A 26,094-nucleotide genomic window follows, 5' to 3' on the forward strand; every position below is an offset into this window, starting at 1 on the left:
AGGGACTTGAGACCTCAGGTAGAGTTCCCCGAAATGCAGAAGATGCTTTGATTTTAATGACCGACCCAAGAGCTCAGGCCCACAGACACTTCAGATCATTTGGATTTTCGAAGAGAAGTGGAGCCTATCGATCAACCTAAATAAGTACTCGCTTTTCAGATTCACCACCAACTCCAGAACCTGGAATGAGTGTCTGGCCTGCAGATAGTTACACACAGATTCACATACCTAGTACATTTTACACTAAATGCCTTTTTTCAGAAAATACATTCCACATACCGCTGCGTTTTATGGAATCAGGGCTTCCACCATGTAGCGCCCAACAAATGCTTTAGAGATAAGTATGAAGAGAGTATTGCAGCAGCCAACATTGAATCATACTATATGGCTTCTCATCTAGTGATTAATAAGTGGTGGTTAAACACTCAGGACGACTCTGCCAACATCCCTGAAAGTTGGGCCATCTATGGCACCACCATACAGCATTTACTTGATGGAAAGAAAATACAATCCCTAATCCCCTGAAACAAAGGTGGTACTCCAGACAGGGAGAAACAACTTAAAGGCAATGGGTTAGGATTGGAGACTCATTAGATAGACGCCATTAAGGGTGGTCTCCGTACTACACAATGGGAAGCAGTGGAAGGATTTCACAAATAGGACACTATTGATCGCTCCACCTTACAAGATCTAATGGAGAGCATCACTCTAAAGTCATACTCGACCCTACAGAATGAATATAACCTGCAATATAGCCAGTTTTGTTGCCACCTCCAACTTCAACATGCCATTTTATTCCAACTTTTTTTGTGTTCCAGGAATCCTGCAGCTCACAGACAGATTAAAATTATCCAGACATAATCAAGAGAATCCCATGAAAGAGAAGCTCTTTTCTCAGCTTCAAGATATTGTTTTCATTTGTCTCAACTCTTTCAGGTGCCGGGCCGCTATCCTGGCAAGCTGACCAGCAGCACATCAGATTAGCAAAACTACAACATGGCCAACAGGCTTGCTGTGAGCCAAGTGTAAGCATGCAGCTCTCAGCTCAATATACAGAGAACTTTACCCACACAGAGTTCAGCAACTGACACTAAATGCCTTTGAACATCCACATTATTTAATAAAAAGTAAACCCAAAGGTGTCACCATTGTCTGGGCACTGAAAATATAGTGGAGTCTAGTAAAACTCACCCTGGGATGCAGCTAATAGTCCTCCAAATAGCAAATGCAGATGTTTCTGAGGGACTGCCCCCTCAAGAGCAATGTTTGTGAGATTAATTAAGTATATTCTTTAGTACAACAAAGGTGACCCTGAAAACAAAGAAATTTGCAGGGACCTTCAGGAATTAGACCCTACTCCACTCATGTTCTAAGACTTTAATTCTTCTGTGTAGGTTCTAATGGGACATCAGCCTCATGAAGAGGGGGCTAGGTGGCAATTCTTGACTCCAACCGCTGTGCACAGGCAAAGCTACTTAGAAAATGACTCCATGAAGGTTTAACACAATTTTAACAATTTGTGGTGTTATCCCATGTTCAGCTGTTTATTTCAGATAGGGGAATACATGACCTATGGGTTTGAAACATACTGATAGAATTTCAGTGCTTACACTATTGGAAATCACCAAAGACTTAGTTCTCAATAGATGATGTCCAGCATAGGTAGATACATGCAAACATTAAAATATTGTTTTCATATAAACAAATTAAGGCACCAAGGCTTGTTAGTATGAGCTAAATTTCAAAGTAGTGTAAAGAAGTGTGAGAACAGATTATCAGACATGTTCAAACACAAGGCTTGCTTGGTGAGCGAAACTCTTTGCTCCCAACCCCCTCAGCCTGTACGGTACAATACTGAGCAGAGCATCATCTACATCTCACTTTTGTATCATCTTATGGCACTAGTGCCCAACACAGTGATGAGCTCAAGAGCCAACTTCCTTTGAAGATTTTCCCCACCCCATTTCTGGAGTATTAGCATGGTAAGTTACCAGAACATCTGTGGCACTTCAAACACACAGTGTCACACACACTTCCCTTCCCCTCCATGTAGCTTGGAGTGGTCTCACACTACCAGCACAACTTCTGGTGTGGGAAATCCTGCACTAGTTACCTGTACCATTGTGCTGCTAATTGGAATATTATCCCCTTTTTTAAGTTTCCCCAGTAGTGCCAAGTGGACAGAGTTCTGCCACACACTCCTCAATCAACAAGAAGTCAGGAAGCGGAGTGGAACATGGGCAACAATATGGGATGAACAGGAAGCACCATCAGATGCAGTGCGCCCAAAAAAGTACTCTGGCTCAACTTTAGTGTCCAGACCGAATGAAGATAATGCATGGTACCCTTTGAAAGCAAAGGCTTTTTATGCACTTTACTAGAGTTAAAGATTACGTCATGGAACAATTTAAGAACTTAAGCACTAAAGATTTAAATGTACCCGGGCTACAAATGTGAATGAGGCGACTACCACCAATTTTTTTTTTTCATCTTTTATCCTATAATGGGCAGCACAAGGAGACAAGTCACAATACAACCAGAGTAATTACCCATAGCATGCATAGAGTCATAAACCCACACACTGTTTAACATCACATCTAAGACAAGGTGAACTAAAATCCCATGCCCAAACCCCTGAGCAGTGAAGTAACATATATCCAGGACTTCAACCTCTATAATTACACCAATCATCCAAGTCCGTCTCCAATTTTCTAGGGCATCCTCACTCTGACACACAACATGCTCTGCACTTTGGCATCAATCCAGGTCAGCTTTCCAGTATTCAATAAGTGGCGGTCTGTCAGTCCCCCAGACCCTTCTATATTGCGCTTAGCAACCCCTTTCGACAACGTTAGTCACATTTCCGATATTCAGGCCACACCTCCTCATCTGTTATGTTCAGGAGATGCCATCGAGTCTCCAGAAGGATAGTAAGTCTAGTAACCCTGGCCTTAATTTCTACCACTCTCCTTCTGTAGCGTAAGATGACCGGACAGACCCCACAGTATGCGGAAGATAGAACCCACCAAGCCACAACCCCTGGTACATAGATCAGAGTCACCCCTCCCCAGTCCGTGCATTAGCACTCTAGATTAGGGTGTTACAGCTGGCCCCGGTTCTTATAGCCAGGGCACTCAAGAGGATTTTTGTGGAGGTATTGGAGTCCGAGGTATTCCTGCTGGACTGGAGTGAGGCTATTGTTATACTTCAGAAAAAGAAATCTGAGGGGGAGCCCAGTGACTTGAAAGATCTTTGCCCAATTTCTCTTCTGCCCGCTCCTGCAAAGATACTCGTAACGCATTACAATCAGGAATTAGCCAGCTTCCTCCTTGCCCATGATCTCCTTGATCCTTCACAGAATGGGTTCAAGAAGTAACATAGTACCGAATCTGCACTTATACCACTATTGATGCCATCCGCAAACAGGTGGGTCGGGGGGGGAGGGAGTGGGGGTATACTGGTATTATTAGATCTATCTGAAGCTTTCAACACCATCGCTCCTCAGCTGATGGTGCAGCGACTGCATCAGGCGGGGATCAGGGATACCCCACTGGGGTTTGTTGGAGTCCTTTCTGTGCGATAGATCTATTAAAGTCAGTTGCAGAGATTACAGAGCAGCCCCTTTCAGCTCCCTTGTGGAGTTCCCCAGGGGTCTTCCCTCAGCCCGACCCTCTTTAACCTGTATGTCGCTCTTCTGGAAAGGGTTTGCTCTTTTGGGTTCCATGTCTCTTTGTATGCGGATGATACCCAGATCATGGTTTCCATCTTGAATGACTGGGAAGAGGATGCAGGCAGGTTTAACGGTTGTGTGAGGGAAGTCAGCCGGAGGACGAGTGAGAACTGGCTAAACATGAATGGAGACAATACTAAAATCATGATAGTTGGAGTGGATAGGTCTATTTGGACTGATCGTCGGTGGCCTGAGTCCAGCGGGACTATCTACTCCAACAGCAGCGGGCAAGAACCTGGGGGTGTTTTTTGAGAATGTTCTGACTCTTTATACTCAGGTCAACAGAACAGCTAGCAACTACTTCTAGATGGTTAGAATTCTGAAAAAAGTTCTACCTTCTGTACCAAAAGAACTGAGAGTTCCGGTGGTCCTCGCTCTTATTATGTTGTGGTTAGATTATTGCAATGCATTGCATTTGAACATCAACCAATCTCCTCTGAATAAGCTCCAGCGTAGTCAGAATGTGACTGCCTGTCTGTTTATAGGACTACCCAGGTTTTCTTCAGTAAGGGGGGGGCTTGACACATCTTCACTGGTTACCTATAAGGAAACAAATAACTTTTAAGGCTCTCTGTCTGACTTATAAAGCGCTCCACTCTCAAGGATCTGAGTATCTGCGCTGAAATTGTATACTCCTAGTTGACCCTTAAGATCTGCAGGCCTCTTTAAAGCATCAGTACCATGTTGTAAGATGGAGTGACTGGGCTTTTTCAGTTGCTACAGCTAGGTTTTGGAACTCCCTCCCAGGCCATATTAGGAGTCTGAATTCTTATATACAATTTCGCAAGCAACCTAAAACCTGGCTCTTCACACTCTAGTGTATTAGTGGTTCCTCTTTCTGTTCTCTCCTGCTTTCCAGAGCTTTGATGCCTGCAGGTTTAATGCGCTTAAGAAATGCTACAAAAATAAATAGAATAGTACGACCTATGGCGTATCCTCAGTTGGACTAGACAGACGTGAGAACAAATGGCCATCTCCCAAGGGCTCTGCATCACCTCCACCCAGTCCTCGTCCTCAATATGGCCAAGGTCTCCCTCCCATGCCTCCCTCAACACCTTAAGGGGAGCAGGGGAGTTATTCATCACTTTCCTGTATGGTAGAGAGACAGTTTTGTCTGGCATGGGATCTAGAAGGAGGCGATCCTCCAGTTGTGTTGCCCTGGGTAATTGTTCTCCCTCAAGGATATGGCGCCTCAGTGCATACCCCAATTGGAGAGTTCTGGTGCTCAGCCGCTGCTTCACAATGCCAAGTCCAGCAATGATCATGTAGCCTTCTCCCCCAGCATGAATCAAGCTGCTTAAGTAGCGCTAGTGTGTCAGGCACTGCTCCCACCTCTGGAACTCTGCAGCAGCCAGTTAGTGTCCTGGTAAACCAGTGTGCCTCCGCCAAGGCCTGTCCTTCGCACTAATGTAGGCTGCCAAGCCTCAGCCCCGCCTGCAGCTGCCACAGGCAACCGCCTCTTCACCAGTCCTCCATGTGGGACTGCTGTGTACGCGACGGGTGGCTCTCTGACTCAACAGGTAGGTAGCCCAGCCAAGACCCACTCGGGGAAAGGGGGGGGGGGGGGGGGGGGAGTTGGATTCTCAGCCTCTCCAGCGCTTTAACAGGTCTGTCCTGCCAGAGGGATTGGCAGCACATGCTCTGCCAGCTCGAGTGTCTAAGGTGACGGGCCCAGACACGAGGAAGTGCTCGGGTGCTCGCTGTCGAACACACCGCGTCAGTATCAGCAACAAGGGGTGTTCAAACATTCTCTCCGGGCACATAGTAGCTACTGAACATTCCGCTGTGCACTACATAGCAGACAGGAATGGAGCTGTATACAGATGGCAGGGTTCAAAGGAGTAGTTGCTGCACAGCTTTTTTAGTGTGCAACCTTCTTTGCTGGTGCCGAGTCACATCCCTGTCACTACCACCATATTTAAAGAGGGATTGTTTGTAGCAACTGAGGCAGACAGATAGGTGAAACTGAATAGCTTTGATCAAAAGCATGACCAACAAAGAAAACCATACAGGCAGTAAAATGTGATCTAATACACAGTTGAAGGGCATGCAAATGTTTCAAGTAAGATACATGTTTAAGATACCTTACCTGTGCAAGAGTTGTGTCACTACATGCTTTCCTGGCATCCTAAAGCAAATATAAAGAGAACAGATAAAAACATAAATCAAAATCAAGCTTGCTTCATTAAACATGGTCTGACTTTGCAGAACAGAAACATTCATACCAAAAGGGCCCAAAACAGCACTTAAATGTTTCCAATATAATAGTAGATAGGTACACATATAAAATGAAAGTCCATTTTAATACATGGGCCTACCTATACGAAGATGAGGACTACCATTAAAAGTGATATCAAAGCTACTGTAGCAGAGATCGCAAACATATGAAAGTGGAGTGAAGGGTGCTGATGTATCAGAAGAGGCAAATGGCAGACACAGACGCTAAATAGAGGGTTAAGATGCAAAGGGTGTTGAAGGGCAAAACTTAGGGAATGGGGATAAAGAGAGTTGGAATAAGAGTATGAGGTGATAGTGAAGGGTAAAAAATGGTGGTGCACAGAATGCAGCAGGGCGATTGAAGAAAATAAGTGAAAGATTAAAAACAATGTAAAAAGGACATGGTGGAAAGAAACTGCAGAGAAGTCATTAGGCCTTATTACACCATACTTGTGTGTGGGATATGGTATCTTTCAGTGCTTTTTAGGGCATCTTTCATCCTTGCTAACAAGGCAAAGAGGCAGTGTGATACTCCTGGGATGTCCTCCGCATGGTAATGGATGCGCACTCATGCCCCGAGTGTCCCAACTGTACTGATTTCAGGATTCCTGATGCTGATTTTTGCTGTCATACGGCAAACACGGATCATGTGCGTGCGCCATGACATAGGTCTGTCACATGGACTATGGTCCTGTTGGATCACTACCTTCATAGTGGTGGAAGGCTTATGCCTTCAGCAGAAATGAAGCAGCACACCGTGTGGTGATCAGTATGAGTGAAAAGGTCCTATTTAACCTGTGTCATACCTTCAGGCACACTCATTTAAAGTTCTACTGATGTATGCTTAACTCACCATTGGTCTGGTGTGTAGTGCTGCACAGCGTACAGGTGCTGTATCTGTACTGGGTGTTTGCACCTGAGTAGGGTACAATACAGGGATAATGCAGTACTGTGCAGTGTGTGCATGTGCCTGTAAGTGGTACAACACAAAGGATTTAGTGCTTGCATGCTAAATGCATGTGTGTGTCTATGAGTGGTACACTACAAGACAGATACAGCGCTGTGCAGTGTGGGTTTGCCGTGTACATACACTGGTTGTAGGTGTGCCTGTGGATGGTACCAAACATGGAGGACCCTGGGTTCTAATTTGGGACACCCAGAGCTGCAAGTTGAAACTTGAGGATAGGAGGTAGAGGAATCCTACCAGACAATTTTGTGTATTGCTGCATTCCTGTAACTGGGTGGGACACACACTGTAGACGGAAGACCACATTTCTCTTCAAGGGGGGGCTATTTGAGTCAGTGAAACTCACAAGGAAGGGTTCTTGGCACATATCAGGAATGAGATAAGGCTAGTCAGCGAACTATAAAGAGTAAGGCTGGGACCCTGGGCTAACCTCTCGATACACATCACTATTGCTGACATCCGGGAGAGAAGTCTAGTCACTTCCTTGGCCTGAGTTGTGCAACTATCAGCATTGGAGTTGTTGCTTCTGTGACAGACTTCTTTCAAGAGGAATCGAGCGCAGAGGAGAGGGCACTTCAAAAGAAGCAGACTCCCTACATAACCTTCAACGACTCAGACTAAATTGTGTCTGGAAATGGACTCTAAATTAAAATTGGGTGTCTGGAAATGTATATGAAGGGGAGCTTCAGACTCTAAGCAGCCAGACGGGCTGTGTGAGGAGAGGAAGGTCTGCAAGACTACTGTCTGTGGCCAGGACTAGGGGCTGGGGCCTGCTAGTTTCCCTGCTTGTTGAGGGGACATCACCCATGGAATCCAAAACCACATGCTCTAGAGCACTACCACCTGCCTGCTTGCAAAGACCAGTGTGCCCTGTGAGGAAGAGGAAATCGATGAAGGGAGTGAGGTCCAGTGGAGAGCAATGTCGATTGAACTCCCTTTGAGAGGTGTGAGGAAACGGCTGCTGCATTGATTGGGTCATTGCCCATGTGCAGGGCAACGCCAGAGGAGGGCCGTCGTGGATTGAGCTGTTGTCACAGCTACATTGATCAGGCTGGATCCTGTACATATTGAGGAGCTGGAGACCAGTATGCCGGGAAGAGCCGCTGCAAGAAGATTGTTATGCTGTAAGGGCCATACTCCTTGTTCAGTGCAACCCCATATTGCAGAGGTTGTTACCAGGAGCAAGAAGCTGTTTGACATGGTTTAACACCCTCCCCACTGCAGAAGTGAGCGAGCCGTGGGAGTGCCTGTGCATCGTAATGAAGGCGAAGGATTTGCTTTCAAGATTGCTGCAGCAAAATCTGTAGGACTGATCCAACAATTACCCTGCAACGAGAAGCTGCAAAGAACCTATGGTCGCTTTGGTGGAACAATCGCGTATGAAGAACTCCTCTGGGGAACTTGCTTGCTAGTTAGCTATGCTGCGATAGAAGACTGTTGACTCTAAAATAGAGTCAGGGTAGACTCTTGAAACTGGGCCTACTAGAGGGGCTTGCCCTGGATATTGCCTATAGTAAAAGGGGAATTACCACTACTGCTAGGAGTGACAAGGGAGTGGACTAGTGGAACCACATAAGAAAACACTAGAGCCTTGACCTCAAGTGGGACTGTGTAGTTGTTTTTGAATGTCTATTTTTCCACACTGTTCCAGAGTCAAGACCTGAAGAGGGACTTGGACCAGTTGCTTAAGATCCATAGTATGTAAGGCCCCAGGACATCAGGAGCAAAAGGTTTTAAACCCCACAGTTGGGACCAGTTACCCCTGCGTGCCCTGCAGCCCTCTGAAAGTTTGTCTATGCTGTATAGGAATGCATAATTTGGCTGTTAAATCGGGGTAGCAAATTCAAGAATAGTGCTAGTTGGATCAGCGGTGCCTTTGAGAGTAATATCTGTGAAAAAGTACTGCCTGGCCGATGCTGGGGCCATCGAGATTAGACAGTGCTGTTCTGGGTTCATCTTGCTTTAAAGGATGAAAGGAAGCAGAGGCAAAGTAATCTGATCATCGAAAACACATTCCACCAAAATATAGTAGTGTGTGTCTGCTGGTGCAGTACCGGCATTTGCAGTTAATGTAGGTAGTGTAGGTATCTAGGCTGGGTCTGCCCCAGTGATGAAAGATAGTGTTCACTTGACCTTGATTCAACTTCCCTTCATGGTACTCTCTTGAACACCAAACATCAACAGAGGGTGTCCACCCAATAGTTGACTGTTCGTCAGTGATCCGCCAATCATGAAACTTGATGAATAATGTCACAACCCCACAGCATTGGGGCTTCAGTTTAGAGGAGGTGAAACTTCATTACTCTTTACTGATAAAAAAAAAATCATTGTTGCACTGTGTCTGTCTTATTGCCAAGGAGCCCTGATGCTTGGCAGGAACAAGTGAAACCCCAAGTCTGACAGGTCGATGTTCCAAAATATTTATGTGCAAGCTTGTTTCCTGTTGCAACCATTTGCCCGTTATGGCTAGATATTGGAGGTGCACTTCTCAGCCACTAGAAATGCACCAGTCAGCATTATGAAACCTGCGGTATACCAGTGGAACTGAAGTCCTATTGTCCTAGTTCTCTTGGAGTCCACCAAACAATGCTACTTTTATCCAGTGTAAAGGTGATTTGGTCATTGAACAAACCTGAACTGTGGCCCCATTGGATGACTAGTCCCTCCTGGAATGTCCCAATAAAAGTTTACATAGACAAACAGTGACACAGTGTTTTGCCTGTGATTGCTTAACTAGATTGTGTAATCAAGGGATTCAGACCTCTGAAAGTAGCGATTTCAAGGATGTTCCTGGGAACTGTACCCACCTGCAAAGAGTGAGATGATTTTTCTGAAAGGCTCAACTTGCAGAACAGCCTCACATAGGCCTATGCAAATGCTTTGGTGGATTAAAATGAATCTGCCTTCAGCACAAATCAACAAGTATAGGACATTCTGTGATTTTCTTCAGAGATAAGTTGCCACTGGTGCCATGCATTCAAAGGAAATTTAAGCCAATAGAAATAATTTGAATTTGTAACAGCAGCTAAAACCCACGAGGGGTGAAGGGACGTAAACAATGTTGGAAAGGCAATGTTAAAGGAGGTCACCACCTTCCAAAAACAGGAGGCACCAATCCAAATAACCAGTTTTTCCGGGTAGATGCTTGGTGAACGTAAGGATCTTCAAGCTCGCTCACCCTCTGTGTCAATGTAATGGCAACCAAGAAGACCATCTCACGAGTCGGAAGTCTGAGAGGACAGCTGTGCATGGTTTCAAAGGGAGAACACATCAGTTAGGTTAAGACCAAACTCAAATCCCACTGGGGCATAATGAGAGGGGTAGTTGGACACGTGCTGCAAACCTTTCAAGAAACAAGACACAAGAGGTGACAAATATGGAGGGCAGACCCGGCAACTGCAGAAAGGCCGAGTGAGTTAAGAAATACCCCTTAACAATGCCAAGAGCAAGGCCTTTCTGAGCTAATGACAACCCAAAGAGTAACATCTAAGACAGTTGTCATGAAGTGGGTAACATGCTGGGCCAAACACCAAGCCACAAACCCGTCCCAACAGCAGGCATATACAGATTTTGTTAAAGAATGCCTGGCTGCCAGAATGACATCAAGCTCCGGGTGAAGATTAAAACACACCATTGTCGGAACTCAATCTCCAAGCATGAAATTGAGCTGTTGGTGCCTAGTGGGCTTATTTCCGATGCAGGACCTTCCCTGCTGCCAAAACAGGCGATCTTCCAGAAAAGGCAGCCAGATCAGAGGACGAATACATATGTCCTGATGTTTGAGTTGTCAACCTCTCCATGCCTAGTCTGGAACCACTAAGATGACTTAGGGCCAGTTAGTCCTTATCTTGAGAACTAAGGGCAGGAGTGGTTTCAGTGGGAAGGCGTACAGGAGTCCGAGGTCCACTTGAAGCGGAATAAGTCGCTAAAGTAGGGCCACTTCAGAAACTGCAGCAAGCAGAAGTGCTGTTACTGCACATTCACAGTGGTGGAGAATAGATCTAGCAAAGGCTCCCCGTCCTTGAAAGAGACCTTTCAAAACAACTGGATATAGACACCATTCGGGGTCTGCAAGGCATTGACAGCTGAGCTGGTATGCACTGGAGATCAGAGATCCCACCAGGTGCTGTATGACCAGGATTATGTCCTGACTTCCAGCCATGAGTAGAGTTGAAAAGCCTCCTGGCACAGGGTCCACAACCCCACCCAGCCCTGCTTGTTGCAGTACCACATAGTAGTGGTGTTGTCTATGAACGTCTGAACCAGCCTCCCTTTAAAGAATGGTAGGAAGGCTTTCAATGCCAAGTAGATGGCCCTCATGCTCAACAAGCTGATGTGGATTCAGGTCTCCAATGGAGACCAGAGATTTCTGAACTCCTCCTCTAACAGGTGCCCACCGCATCCCAGAAGCAATGCATCATCACCACTGTCAACTCTGGGTGAGTAAGGGAGAGGAGTTTGCCGCTGACCTAACTGCAATCAGCAACCACCACTGGTTATATTTTGCAGTCTCCTCCGAAATTTGGACATGATCAGAGATTGCCCTGTGTTGTGCCCACTGGCACTTCAGATCCAACTGTAGAGCCCATATATGTCATCTGGAGTGCCACCAGCAAGATGCAGGAGGCCATCAGACCTAGCAGCCTCAAAGTCAGTCTCACAAAAATCCAGAATTAGGTTGAAACTGAGATCATAGGCCGAATGTCCCAGATTCTCTGCACCAGAAGGTCGGCACAGAACCACACCGTGTCCAGAATGGCTGAGATGAATGGGAACGTTTGAGAAGGAGTCTGATGAGACTTTCGCATGTCAACCCAACTAATGGAGAAGGTACGTCGCAGTCTAGGGGTGTGATGAATGTCTGTGGCAATCCTGCTTTCAACAGCCAGTAGTCAATGTATGGTAAGACTAAGACCCCCAAACTCAGAAAATAAGCAGCCAACAATGCCATCGCTTTTGTGAACATATGAGGGGGCACTGGTGAGGCCAAAGTGGAGCACTGGAAATTTGCCTGGCCCATTCTGAACTACAGGTAAAATGTGTGGGTCTACAAGATGGGGATATGAAAACAGGTGTCCTGCAAGACCAACGCTATAATTTAATCTTCAGGGTCTAGGGCAGACAGAACCTGGTCAAAGATGAGCATCTTGAATCTGTCCTTCCTCAGAAAGGTGTTGAGGGCGAAGGTCTAGAATAGGGTTGATTCCTTCATCCTTTTTTTTGGTGCCAGAAAGTAACGGAAACAGTAACCACATCTTACTTCTTTTATCTGCACCTGCTCCTTGGCTCCTCTAGCCAAAACAGTCTACACCTCTAGTACAGCTGTTGTATGGACGGTGGCAAGGGAGGCAGGGCTTCTAGGAATGCAAGAGCGTAAACCACACCAACTAATCTGTAACATACTCAAGTCTGTGGTGACAGCCTGTCACTCCAGTAGAAGGTGCCAAATTATGCCTCCTACCAGATGGTGGTGTGTCGCTAGGGGCTGCTGATAAACTGTCTAGCTAATATCATGGTCTCAGGCACAGCCTAGGATCCGATTATTTTCTCCTCAGCAGAGGATAGACTGTCCGGCTAGGCCAATTTGTTTCTCTTCCTTGCAGGGTTCCTATGGGATCCTCGCTCAGCCCAACACTTTTTAATATGTAAGTCACCCCTTGAGCCAAATTAAATCAAGTCCTTCGGCTTCTCCATCACATCCTACACAGACGACACCCAAATTCTCATTGCACTGGCCAAAGATGACACTAGCATAGGTTCAAGATTTTGTGACTGCCTGCTGGCTGTCAACTCATGGATGACTGATAACTGCTTAAAACACTGCAGATAAGACCAAAGTTTTACTGTTTGAAGCCCATACCTTCTTCTGGAATACCACCTGGTGGCTGCACGAGATGGGCTTCCTTTCCACACTAGCTAGAAAAACCCGAAATCTAGAACTCTCAATTGATGACAAACGGTGCTAAAATGATCAAGTTAATGCAGTGACCTCTTCCGCATTCCTCATGCTCCTGGCTTTAAAAAAAAAAAAAATTCTACTGGCCTACTACTCACTGCATATCAGTATTTAATATAAAAATAAAAATAAAAATTAAAAAACTCTGAACGCTGCAAAGTGCAGCAGCCAGAGTTCTACGGAGGATCCCAACATATCACTCAGTATCCAAACCTAGGAAAAAACTGTACTGGCTCCCTAGAAGACATAGAATCACCTCCAAGGCACTCCGCATCGCCTAGAAGGCATTACATGACTCTAGCAGCAATTTTCTCCAAAACTGCTTTAAATGGTATACTCCAGGCAGACCCTCACGTTCGGGTTCAGCCAAATCTGCAGTTGTCCCGAGGTTCAAGTGGGTCTCATGAGGAGAAAAAAGTTTTGTTCTGGGCGCAGCCAAAGTCTGGAATGTTTTGCCTTCGCAGATTAAAGAGACACCTAACCTCAGCGTTCAGAAAGGCTGTGAAAACCTGGTTGTTCAACATTTCATAAATCGCCCTTTTGTTCCTACGCTGCTAGCATAACTTTGTGCCAAAACATCTCCGGGTATTCAAGCGCTTTACAAAACCAATTAACATAACAACACTAAAGTAGTCTGGGGTGGGCAGGGCAGCAGGTAGGATGAAGGACCAGGCTGCTCTATGCCACTGGAGTCCATGAATTTGTAGGAACTTCAACCGCAGCCATGAAAAGGCAGGGCAGCCTACTGGCCCTGACTATGGCTGGTATTGTGGACGAGAGTGAAACCCCTTGTCATAGCCATATAAAGGGAGAAAGAAATAGTGCAGTTAGCAGGGAGCACTGGACAGAAACAAAAGGTAGAGCTGTGACTATACTATCTTCAAAATACTCCAGCGCTGGCTGCATCTGCCTTGTCGCTAAACAGGCAAAAGCCATCAAAGGTCACATCCATAAGACATGCTTGGACATACCCTGGAAAGCTCATTGACTACAAACAATCTTGGCACCAAAGAGCCACTGTGGAGCCAATGCTGTAGCTTTCTACACCAAACGTTTCAGCTCATTATTGTGGGTAGACTTGAATGGACTCTGGGAGTTTAGTTTTGAATACAAGAGAGGATTAAAAGCACAGTATTTTCAAGCTGAGGAGATTGTAGCAGAATGGAACTCATGAATTATAGTGCATTTAAGTGACTAGAAATTAAATAAATATATATTTAAGAAAATTCAGAAATGTTTCGGTCCATTGAGACTGGATCTTTTTATTTTGCTTCCTGACGGACTTAGAAACTGGGGAATTCCATTAATAGGAGATCAAATTTGTGAAAATTAGTTACATATGCATTTAGTCAGGATTAAAATGATTAAAAGGAAATTAATGGTTGTGTATTTCCACCTCATCGCATGCTCCATTTTCAAGCTCTCCTTTCTGTATTGTGCAGCACATTACTTCAGATACTCATCAAATCTTGAGTAGAATGATAGCCTTTATTCTTCTTCAAATCTCAAAATACACCCCATTTGATTGAAAATACTTATCCTGTAAGTCCAAATCCATCTCATTCGATAACCTTTTAAATTATATTGGCCACAACAATGTTGCCAACTTTAATAATACATTTCTCTAACTTGAGAATTTATCTACTGGCCAATCCTAAAAACGAAATTCTATAGCAGTGTGTGGTTCTGTATAAAAACCCTTTCCTAAACAGTTCTAATAGTACATTTACTACCACAACCTTATTAGTTTGCATTGGATCCAAATCCCTTTCCAAGAATCAACATCCATTTGTTACGTGCAGCCTCATATATTTTCCTATCTTTTTCTAGCCTCCTGTGCACATCACTCATTCAGAAGTTCTGCAGACTGTCTCACATTTTTTTTTTTAAATAACATCTTGATCCTCCCCCCAATATTCCCCAGACAAAGGTTAAGAGAACCCAATTCTTTATGAATGTTCATCTCCTTCTACTGCTACCAATGCCTCCTTCAGATCTAACGCGGTTATGAAGTCGCCTTGCTGTAATAGAGGAATGATATCTTGGAGAGTAACCACATGGAAATGCTCTGAGAGAATGTAGAGATAGAGTGTTCTGAGATCTAGAATCGGTCTTAGTGACCGATCTTTCTTTAGAATAAGGGAGTATAGGGGATATACTCCTAACCCTTGCTGTGAAAGGGGAACTGGCTCTATAGCCCCTTTGAGAAGGGATTGTACCTTTTCCGTTAAAAGAGTAAGATGGGTGTGTGAAAGTTTGTGAGTGAGAGGGGGAATATTTAGTGGAGTGGAGATGAGTACTAGGAAGTAACCATGTTGGATAATTGATAGAATCTACTGATCTACTGTGATACTGGATCATTGTGGATAAAAATGCAGTTGTCTTCCCCCTACTGGAGAGGTGTGAGCTGGCAAAAGGTGTAAGTAGCCACTGGCGTGCATTAGAGGCAGACCCTCTAGCAGTGGATGTTTTTCCTCTACCTTTATCATTTGCACCTCTGTAGGAACACCTATTATAGTAATGGGTGCCTTGCTTGGTTTGGGAGGTGGAAGGCTCAGTAGATGATGGTGATTTGAAGCCTCTCCTGAATTCTGGGTGACAAAAATTACCCCTTTGTGGTGAGTAGGGGCCCCCGTTAGCGTTTGATGTTTCAGAATTCTTTTTGAGCTTTTCTATTGTGGTGTCGACCTCATGACCAAACAAGTGTGCCCTGTCAAAAGGCATGTTGAGAACTGCCTGCTTAATTTCTGGGTTGAAGCCTGAACATCTAAGCCAAGCATGCCTTCTAATAATAATACTGGTACCACATCCTGCAATATCAACTGCATTAGTGTCACGCCTAACAGTTATTTGAAACAGTTTGGCCTTCAGAGATTATTTCCTGTCCCCTTTTGCGATGCGCCTCTGGGAGGTACTGAAAAAGATCCTCCATCTCGTCCTAGTGGGCCCCGATCGGAACATGCCAAAATCATTTGCAAATTGGCAATACGTCAATGATTGTAACTTGTGCAGCCACTCTTTTCCCTGCTGAATCTAGTTTTTTGCTCTCTTTATCAGGGGGAGGGGGTAACAACTCTTGACCTAGCAGGTTAGTTAAAAATGTCTGTGGCATGTCTAAGCATACCTGGTAACAAAGGCAAAAACTGACTTTCTTTATGGGTGGTAGTCGGTGTATCGAAGATAAAATCCTCTTTAATAGAGCCAGTGTGCATGTGTGCATTGTGATATGCAGCTGCCCGTTCGATGACCTGCTGATATGAAGTTGCTTTTTTCAGGAGGTGAAGGACGTGCAGGATATAAATCAGGGTCATTGCCTAATGTGGGATGTGGATCGTATGAATCCCATGGGTCAAGATCTTCTGCAATATCCCCCAAATCATCTCCCTGAGGTGGTGGTGAACCTTGTGGGGAGAATTGTGGCTCAACAAGAGGTGGAGGTGGAGTAGTAGGAGGAGGTTCAGGAGAGTGAGGTGGAAAAGGCTGAGGTTGAACTGGAGCCTCGTCCTTGGAGACCTTTTTAAAAGGCGGAGAATTGTCCAAGACCTCTTGAAAAGTAAGTCGTCTTTTTATTGGTTCAGGGGGAGAAGCATTTATGCTTCCTAGTCCCTTTTGGATGTGGAGTTGGCGCGGACTATCATCCATTTTTTCAAGGATTGGCTCCACTGGTGAAGCTGCTTCTGAGGAATGGGTGGAGTTTCTGGATGACAGAATCTTCATTCGGTTCTTAAGTTTTTGGAGTGGAAACTTTGTGTCAGCTCGCAGTTATCGGCTCCCAAGCGGATGTGAAAGGCTTCTTACTCTCAGCCTAAACGTTTGGATTGAAGGGCTGACTCGATCCAGAGACTGTGTGAGAATCTTCTGAGACGGAGGTCGATGCCTAAGACAGCTAAATCTTGGCTATCTTGGCTATTTTCAGTGCTGAGCCAGAAAATGGGGCATCCAAATGAACTTTCAGATCTGACCAAGACCCGAAGGCAGTGGTGGACCGACAACCTATTTGTGGGGCTTCTTTAGAATCTTTTTATGGGAGGTCAGGCTGATGTACTCACTGGCTGCACTGAGGTGAGCGGCTGACTTTACATTGTCATTCAGCATCAGACTCCAAATCTGGAATGGAGAAGGCCTCCTCCTGTTCGACCTCCTGTTGTGCATGATCTTCGTCCCCATCTTCAACAGATGCACTCTTCGGTCCTGGAGGTTCTTTTTGGATCGAAAAGACGGACCGGCATCACAGTTTTCTTCTTTATGATCCAGGGACAAGCACAAGTTACACACCTGGTGTTGGTCGGTGTGGGAATTTCGAATGGCATCGAGGGCAAAACTGAAATGGACTCCGCATATCCCAACAACATGTGGAGGAGTAGGCACCGAAGGCGGTAAGCCGACCCCTGACGTACAAATTCAGACCGAGTATGTTAGATTGTGAAAACGTTACTGAAATACAATACCGTTGTTGAAAGAAAGACAGAAAAGAAGAGTTCGGAATAGACCGAGACATGGAATACTGTAGGGAGAGGAAAACACGTACGAACCAGACAGCAGGGAGAAAACTATCTAACAAAGGATTCAATGCCCATGAGCAGTATCACTGAGCGGAGGAGTCACTCAAACTCATGATTCAAAAAGATTCTTCTAACAAAAACAACTTGCAACACTCCGAGCCCAACAATAGATGCAGACTTATGCAAAGCATGTGTATCTACACCTACACATGCCATCAAACATTATTTTCCAAGATTTAAAGGATGCTGAGGAATATCTTCAAATAGCTCCCTAGCAACAGTAAGGAAAACTGTCACTCACTCCCTAGCAAGTAGAACAATGAGAAAGAAGAACAAGTTACTTACCTTCGGTAACGCTTTTTCTGGTGGATACAATAGCTACCTATGGATTCCTCACCTTATGAATTCATCCTTGCGCCACCATCCGACGGAAAGTTCTCTTCCTAGCTCTCCACATCGATGAGGACGTCACAATAGCACGGCTCCACGCAACTCTGTCTGACGTCACCGTGCCAATAAGATGTCCTCGTCGGCGTGCTGACGTCAGTTTCACCCATTTTTTACGTGCCTTTGAGGCGAACAGATGTAAACCGACTTGCACAACAACTCCAATCAACACATATATACATAACACCCTCATGATGCAACATAATCAAAAACCATCATTTATATATATACAGGGAAAATTATCAATATATATATACATATATCTATAAAACCACATATCCTAGTGCAATCAGACCTTCAACGGGGAGGCGGGTGGGACTGTGAGGAATTCACAGGTAGCTATTGAATCCACCAGAAAAAGCGTTACCGAAGGTAAGTAACTTGTTCTTCTGATAGATACAAACTACCTGTGGATTCCTCACCTTATGAATAGAGTCCACAAGGCAGTACCGCATTCGGAAGTGGGTGCCCGTCTGATTACACCAAGAAATCCTGTAAATCAGATCACGCAAAATGACCGTCCCTCCGAACCTCATCATCTAAGCAGTAATGCTTAGCAAAAGTGTGGGGGGACAACCAAGTTGCTGCCTTACAAATGTCCACCAGTGGGACTCCCCTTGCCAGGGCCAAAGAGGCCGACTTAGCCCTGGTGGATTGAGCCCAGATTCCCTCAGGAGGAACTTTCTTTGCCAGTGAGTAGCAAACTTTTATACAAAGAATGACCCAGCTGGAGAATGTTCTTTTATGGACTGCTCTGCCCTTCTGCTGACCAACATACCCCACAAACAGCTGATCCTCTAGGCGAAAGTCTTTCGTCCTCTCAATATAAAAACTGAGAGCCCTTCTAGGATCCAATTGGTGGAGTCTCTCTTCCTCTTTCGCGGGGTGGGGAGGAGGGTAGAAAGAAGGAAGGGTAATAGCCTGTCCCATATGAAAAGGAGTGACAACTTTTGGCAAGAAAGCTGCCATGGTTTTCAGTACCACTTTATCAGGAAAAAACAAGGTAAAGGGGGGTTTTACGGAAAGGGCTTGAAGCTCCCCAATCCTCCTAGCAGAAGTTATAGCAACAAGGAATACCGTCTTAAGAACCAAATGCCTTAAAGAACATGAATGTATGGGCTCGAACGGTGAACCCATCAGAAATGTTAACACAAGATTTAAATCCCACTGAGGCATGTGAGAAGGCGTGGGGGGAAACTTATTAAGTAAGCCTTTAATAAACCTATTTACAATCTGAGATTTGAATAAAGAGGGCTGATCCGGGAGACAAAGTAAAGCCGATAGAGCAGCCAAATAACCTTTCACTGTAGCTACTGAACAGCCTTACTTTGCAAAAGTAAAGGCAAATAACAAAACATCGGAAAGGTGGGCCTTCGAAGGGATCTTTCCGCTTCTCTCCACACCGACAAACAAATTTAGCCCACCTATTGGCATAAATGGATTTAGTGGAGTGTTGCCTGGACAATAGAATAACATCCACTACATCCGGTGGGAGAGAAAAAGAACTCAGGTTGCCCATTTCAATCTCCAGGCATGTAGGTGTAAGCTCTGGAGGTGGGGGTGTAGAACCTGCCCCTGCGACTGCGAGAGGAGTTCTGCCCTGAGCAGGAGACAGAGCAGAGGGCACTTTGAGAGTTGTAGAAGGTCTGTCTACCACACCCTTCTCGGCCAATCCGGTGCCACCAAGATGACTTGGGCTCTATCTTGGCGAATCTTCCTCAGGACCCGAGGAATCAAGGGTATGGGGGGAAAAGCGTAAAGCAACTGGCCGCCCCAGGGTATTTGAAACGTGTCCCCCAACGCTCCTTGCAACGGATACTGGAGACTGCAGAACGACGTACAGTGCGCATTCTCCCAAGTGGCGAATAGATCTACTTGCGGAGACCCCCACATCTCGAAGATGTACTGGACTAGATCTGGATGGAGGCGCCACTCATGATCAGCCAAGAAGCGCCGACTGAGACTGTCCCCACGTACGTTAAGAACCCCGGCCAAATGATTTGCTATCAAGCAAATCTGATGGTCCTGAACCCAGGACCAGAGCCGCAGAGCCTCTCTGCAGAGAAGGTACGACCCTACTCCTCCCTGCTTGTTTACGTACCACATTGCGGTAGTGTTGTCCGTGAGGACTTGAACCGACTGACCGCGAAGGTGAGGGAGGAAGGCCTTGAGAGCCAGACGTATCGCCCGCAGTTCCAACAGATTGATATGAAACATCTGTTCCACCGGAGACCAATGACCCTTGATCTCCAGATCCCCCAGATAAGCACCCCACCCTAGAGTGGAGGCATCGGTTACAACTGTGGCCACTGGAGGTGGTAGTGAGAATGGGCTTCCTTGGGAAAGGTTGCCGTCCACGGCCCACCATTGGAGATCCACTGTAGTGTCCCTGGAGATCCTTACTGAATTCTCGATATCCCCTTTGTGCTGAAACCACTGCCTGCGGAGACACCACTGAAGAGCCCTCATTGGCCAGTGCGCATGAGTGACCAATAGAATGCAAGAAGTGAACAGATCAAGCAGGCGTAAGACCTTGAGGACCGGAACAACCGCTCAATTTCGAAACATTGGAATCAGCGCCTGAATGTCCTGAATCAGCTGAGGTGGAGGGTTGGCCCGATACAATGTTGTATCCCATACTGCCCCTATGAACAGGAGGCGTTGAGAGGGCTCCAGGTGAGACTTGGGCACGTTTACCGAAAACCCCAGGTCGAACAACAACTGGGTTGTCACCTGCAGGTGATGCAGCACCAACTCCAGAGACTTGGCTTTGATCAACCAATCGGCCAGGTAAGGGAATACCGCTATCCCTTTCCGCCTGAGATGTGCTGCAACCACTGACATCAATTGTGAAGACTCGAGGAGCTAAAGCAAGTCCAAACGGAAGGACCGCAAACTGGTAGTGTTGCGACCCCACTACAAACCGGAGATACTTCCTGTGCGACTTGAGTATAGAGATGTGAAAGTACGCATCCTGCAAGTCGACAGACACCATCCAATCCCCCTTGTTCAACGCCATAAGTACCTGTACCAGAGTCAGCATTTTGAATTTCTCCTGCTTGAGGAACTAATTCAAAATCCTCAGGTCTAGGATCGGCCTCAGACGACAGTACTTCTTGGGGATCAGGAAATATCTTGAATAACAACCCTGACCCCTTTTCTGCTCCAGAACCAACTCTATCGCACCCTTTGATAACATGGTCAGAACCTCCTGTTGCAACAACAGAAGAGGGACGAGGGAGCTCCTGAAAGGGGAGAACATATCCTTTTTCCACAATATTCAACACCCAGGAGTCTGCTGTTATCAACTCCCACTTGCGGAAAAAAAGATGAAGCCTTCCCCCTACAGGAGAGGCATGCTCGATAAAGTTGGGAGAACTAGGGCTGCCTTCCCTGCTGTTGTCCACCAGAGGAAGAGGATGACGAAGAAGGGTGTTGCTGGACTGCCCCTCTAACTCTAACCCTCCCACACCCTCTAAAGGGTTGATAAGACAGGTTGGCAGGCTGTTGGGCCAAGAACTGGGACCTCCGAAACACCGCCCCACGACCAATCCCTCTGAATCTGCAAAAGGACCTATACAGAGCAGCAGGGGTAGCTTGTAAACCTAAGGACTTTGCAGTCGCTCGGCTCTCCTTAAAACGTTCAAGGGTAGAATCAGCTCTCTCTCCAAACAGCCGTTCACCATCGAAGGGCAAGTCAAGTAAGGTGGTCTGTACGTCCGTGGAGAATCAGGAGGACCTCAGCCACACATGTCTCCTTGTAGCAACAGATGTCCCACACTCACTACAAGGCTTGAAACCCGATTTTCTCAGAGGAGACATTGTAACAACCAAGGATACACACTATCCAACGAGCCAGGAAAAAAACATTAGCGTTGAAGGCACGGAAAAAAGGAAACTGACATCAGCACGCCGACGAGGACCTCTTATTGGCATGGTGACTTCAGACGGAGTCACGTGGAGCCGTGCTATTGTGACGTCCTTGTCGACGTGGAGAGCTAGGAAGGGAACTTTCCGTCGGATGCTCAGCAGCAAGACTCATCCTGAACCTCCCACTCAAAACTCACACCACACCTCAGGGAACAACAATGGCTTCCAATATGCAAACCCATTCAATTCAATCTCCTCACACACATACATTCAAGGCACTACTCGACTCAAGCCTCACCTACCCAAACTCACTAGAAGACTACAAGCCAACCATAACTCAGCAGCAAGGCTCATCCTGAACCTCCCACTCAAAACTCACACCACACCTCTGGGAACAACAATGGCTCCCAATATGCAAACCCATTCAATTCAATCTCCTCACACACACACATTCAAGGCACTACACAACTCAAGCCTCACCTACCCAAACAGTTGCATCTCCTTCCACCAGTCATCCAGACACCTCAGGACTCCAACTCACGTGCATAAACAGAACAAGATTAGGACAACAGGAGTTTCTTACATCACTCCTGAAGTGTGGGACCACCTCCACTCCACATCAGAGCCGAACCCTCTCGTCTTGAATAGCGCAAGAAGCTGAAGACCTGGCTTTTTAATTAAACAATTTACCATAGGCAGAGCTAGGCGCACACACCTCTGGAGTGCCAGGATACCCTTGATGGTGCTAGTGAAACTGCAATTTACATATACACATATGAACCATTTGGAAAATAAGTAAAATACTGACTTTGAGCACAAAGTGGGCCACTGCTTCATATACATGGCCATGTATTAGTTGAGTCAAGAAGTTTTAAAAAAGGAGACCAGCCTTTTCAAGCCTTGGGCCAGATGTACCAAGACCGGATTTGCAAAAGGCAGACCTAAATTGTACACCAACCTGTTGGGAATCCAGTGTGACTATGCAAAGCAACCTATGTACTATTAGGTCAGCTCACAAAATAGGGAATCTCAGGGGGACGTAGAACAACCTGCAAAATATTAATTAGATGACCGCTAAATCATTTAGTAACTCACTCCGTAGATTGGGCCCACTATTTCTTTTTTATACGTTGCATCAATGCCTAGAAGATTATGAATCCAGGGTCCATGACCCCACCCAGCCCTTCATGTTTCAATACCACGCGGCAGTGGTGTGGCCAATGAACACTAGATCTAGCCTCCCCTTGATGCAAGAAAAGAAGGCTTTCAATGCCAGTCGGGTTGCTCTCAGCTCCATCAAATTGATGAGGCACTGAGATTCGGTTGGAGACCAGTTTCCTCTGATTTCCACCTCTCCCAGGCAGCCACTCTAGGACAGGAGTGATACATCTTTCACTGTAGTTGGTTATGGTTGATGAAGGGAGAGCAGTCTGACACTGACTCAATCATGGTCAGTCAGCTACCACTGCGGTTCCTTTGCAATTCCCTCTGATATCTGGACTAGGTCAGAGAGATTGCCCTGATGCTGCATCCACTTCCAGTCCCACTGCAGAGCCCACCTATGCAGCAAGCATGTTCTATCAGTAGGATGCAGAAGGCCATAAGGTCCATCAGCCTCAGTCAGTAAGGTTGGCCCGAAACTGCACAGTATCCAGAACAGCTCATTTGAAAGGGAGCGCCTGAGAGGGAGTCAGGTTGACTTTGGTCCCTGACCTCTAAAGGTGCGCTGCTACCACCACCATCACTTTCGTGAACACCCAAGGGGTGTTGGTGAGACCAAAGGGGCTTACAGCAAACTGAAAATACTCCTCATCCACCATGAACCGCAGGTAGCGCCCATAAGCCAGTAGAATGGCAATATGGAAAAATTAGTTTTGCAGGGGTCCAGGTTTGAAGACAGACAAGCCGTTGGCCAGGATGAGCATTCTGAATTACTTCTTTCTGTAAAAGAGATTGAGAGGGATCAGATTGAGAACATGTCCAAGGCCTCCGTCCTTCTTGGTACTAGACAGGAATACTAATCATGTCCTACTTCTGGAGCAGGCACCTTCTCCTTTTGCCAAAATGGCTGGCACTTCCTGCAGCGAAATGGAGATGACCTTTCGTCAATTATTGGGTGGACAGTGGAAGGAGCGGTGAAAATGAAAGGAAGGCAAGGTATAGCCTTTGCGAATAATCTTTAAGACTCACCTGTTCAAAGTGATCGCTTGCCAACCCAGGCAGAATCAGCGGATCCTGCCACCCATCTGGTGGCTGTGATCCTGAAAAGATATACCAAAGGGGCCTGGCAGAAGGGTGGTCTATGTGAGTGTGTTTGAGGTGGTGTTGGACTGAGAGGTCCCCTCTTTAGGTGGAAAAGAATGGGGAATGCCTCTGCCAAAGCCACAAAAAGAACATTGAAAAGTGTTGCTGGCAAGGATCAGCAGAGAGGTCCAGAGAGCCTGACTTTCTTTAAACCGTTTAAGTGCCAAGTCAGCCTTGACCCCGAATAACATTGAATGACATTTCAATCAGGTAGGCGTGGACATTGCCCGAGAACCCACTGGATCATAGCCACACATGTCGACAAATGTCGAAGTCAGACCAACGTTGAGTCAGCATTGAAATGCCAATTTCTAGAAAGTAACTTCTATCCTCAATCCTTGCAAGGTGTTATGACCCCATACATAATTTGGTTTTCATCAATACAATTTGCTTGCACTTGTTGATCAAGTACTTAAGGCTTAGCTTGAGGTACTAAAAGGTGAAGTATCAGACTCAGTGAGTGAAACTCTCATAGTGATGGTTTCTAAACGAAACAAGGAACCTGCTAATTGTGTATCCCAGGGGCTATTGTCGGCAACCAATGTCAATGTGTGAAATGGCTGCTCATCTGTGTTTCAATGGGCACTGCACTCAGTTTCCCCAAACCTACTTTAGCACCATGATTCAAATGGTATCACTAAAGCAACAAAGTCCTGACAGAGAAGGAACAGGTCATTGGATATGCATACATTAATAAAACGTCCAGTAACGTCCTAATTAAATTCACACATTTAACCAATGTTACTACATAATATCAGGGGTGTGGAATTCCTATAGCCCAACGCCCAGGACATATTGTTTGGGGTCAAGGACAACACATTTTCATGTTTATTTTGTTCTTGGGACAAGTACGCCCAACCACCTACAGCACAAACACATTTGGCTTCCGGTTTACAGGGAAGGGAACTATCTGCAGTTGAGGTAATATTTGTGTACTTGTGTTAATGCTGTTTGAACTTATATTTATGGTTCATTAATGCGAAGCCATTATTATTAGGGTGAGCTCTCTAATTAAACATTATAAGTTCTGTGCACTACTCCAGAAAGAAAAAGTGTACACGTTTGAAAAGTTTAACAATTTGAGGCCAAGTATAATGCGCTGAGTGCTCTGATTAGATGCAAATGTTTGCAGAAGATTTTAAGCAAGATTGAGGATTCTTTGCTTTCAAAATAAAATGAACAAATGCAAGTAGGAAAAAAAACGTTACGCCAAATTACTGTGAAATTTTAGGTACTATTTCTTTGAAGCGTGATTTAGTAAAATGTGTTGTTGTATGCTAATATTTCCAAATAATATTCATAATGGAAAATCACTTTAACCATTTTCAACAAGAGTATGGGAAACATGAAAATAAACGAGCACTGGCAAAGCCAACCGATCCAACATTGGTTGACCAATATGCACGTGTAGATTTGCTCATGTGAAAATCTACTTAGTGCTTACAAGATCACTTTCCCTCCAACTACTTTTTACCCAACCCTGGAAGAACTTTTATTTCTGCCCTTGTCAGGAGTACATTTCCAACCTTTCTCACAATGGAAAAAGAGTATAGAAGACTGGGTGACAATTCTTAAAACACACAAGATGGTCGATTTGCACAGACTCAAAGGCATTCCAGCCCTGGAACTATTGCTTAATGCTTCCTCTAGTCCCAGTATGTAGATATGCCGGAAAGGTGGCAATATAAGGAAATTGCTATAGTAGGGCTTGAAATTCCTAGTATTCAAGCCCTACTATAATATTAGCCCTGGAATAATCAGAGAGACTATTATAAGAGCTCTTACATAACACAAACTGCTGCCATAATTTGTCGCCGCACCATATGGCATCAAAAGGCCAAGTTGATTTTTTTTTTACAGGACATCTGGATTTAAGAAGCAACATGTGCCTTGGACAAGTAGATATTTTATTTAATTCCACACCCCTGAATATGTATCAGTCTTTAACAAATGTATGCCCCAGATGTGGGAAGTGGCTTGTTACAACGGATATGGACATGTGTGTGGGTACCTAAATCCTAAGAGGATACAGTATCTAAGAATCAGTAGAGGACGGCCCGATTTTTAGCAAATCCATGAGCATTTGCATTTTGGGCCTTTG

At 45.5% G+C, this 26,094-nt stretch overlaps 1 protein-coding gene across 5 annotated transcripts in view; it reads right to left on the reverse strand.

Annotated features, from left to right (window-relative positions):
* Positions 1-26,094, reverse strand: part of GNB4 (G protein subunit beta 4) — a 541,779-nt gene that overhangs the window by 295,576 nt on the left and 220,109 nt on the right. For all 5 annotated transcript variants that reach the window (XM_069213078.1, XM_069213079.1, XM_069213077.1 and 2 more), the window contains one exon: positions 5,820-5,858. In XM_069213078.1, the coding sequence (XP_069069179.1) occupies positions 5,820-5,858 (39 nt within the window). The remainder of the gene's footprint in view (positions 1-5,819; positions 5,859-26,094) is intronic.

The sequence above is a fragment of the Pleurodeles waltl genome, chromosome 11 (assembly GCF_031143425.1).
Source record: "Pleurodeles waltl isolate 20211129_DDA chromosome 11, aPleWal1.hap1.20221129, whole genome shotgun sequence".
Classification (NCBI taxonomy): domain Eukaryota; kingdom Metazoa; phylum Chordata; class Amphibia; order Caudata; family Salamandridae; genus Pleurodeles; species Pleurodeles waltl.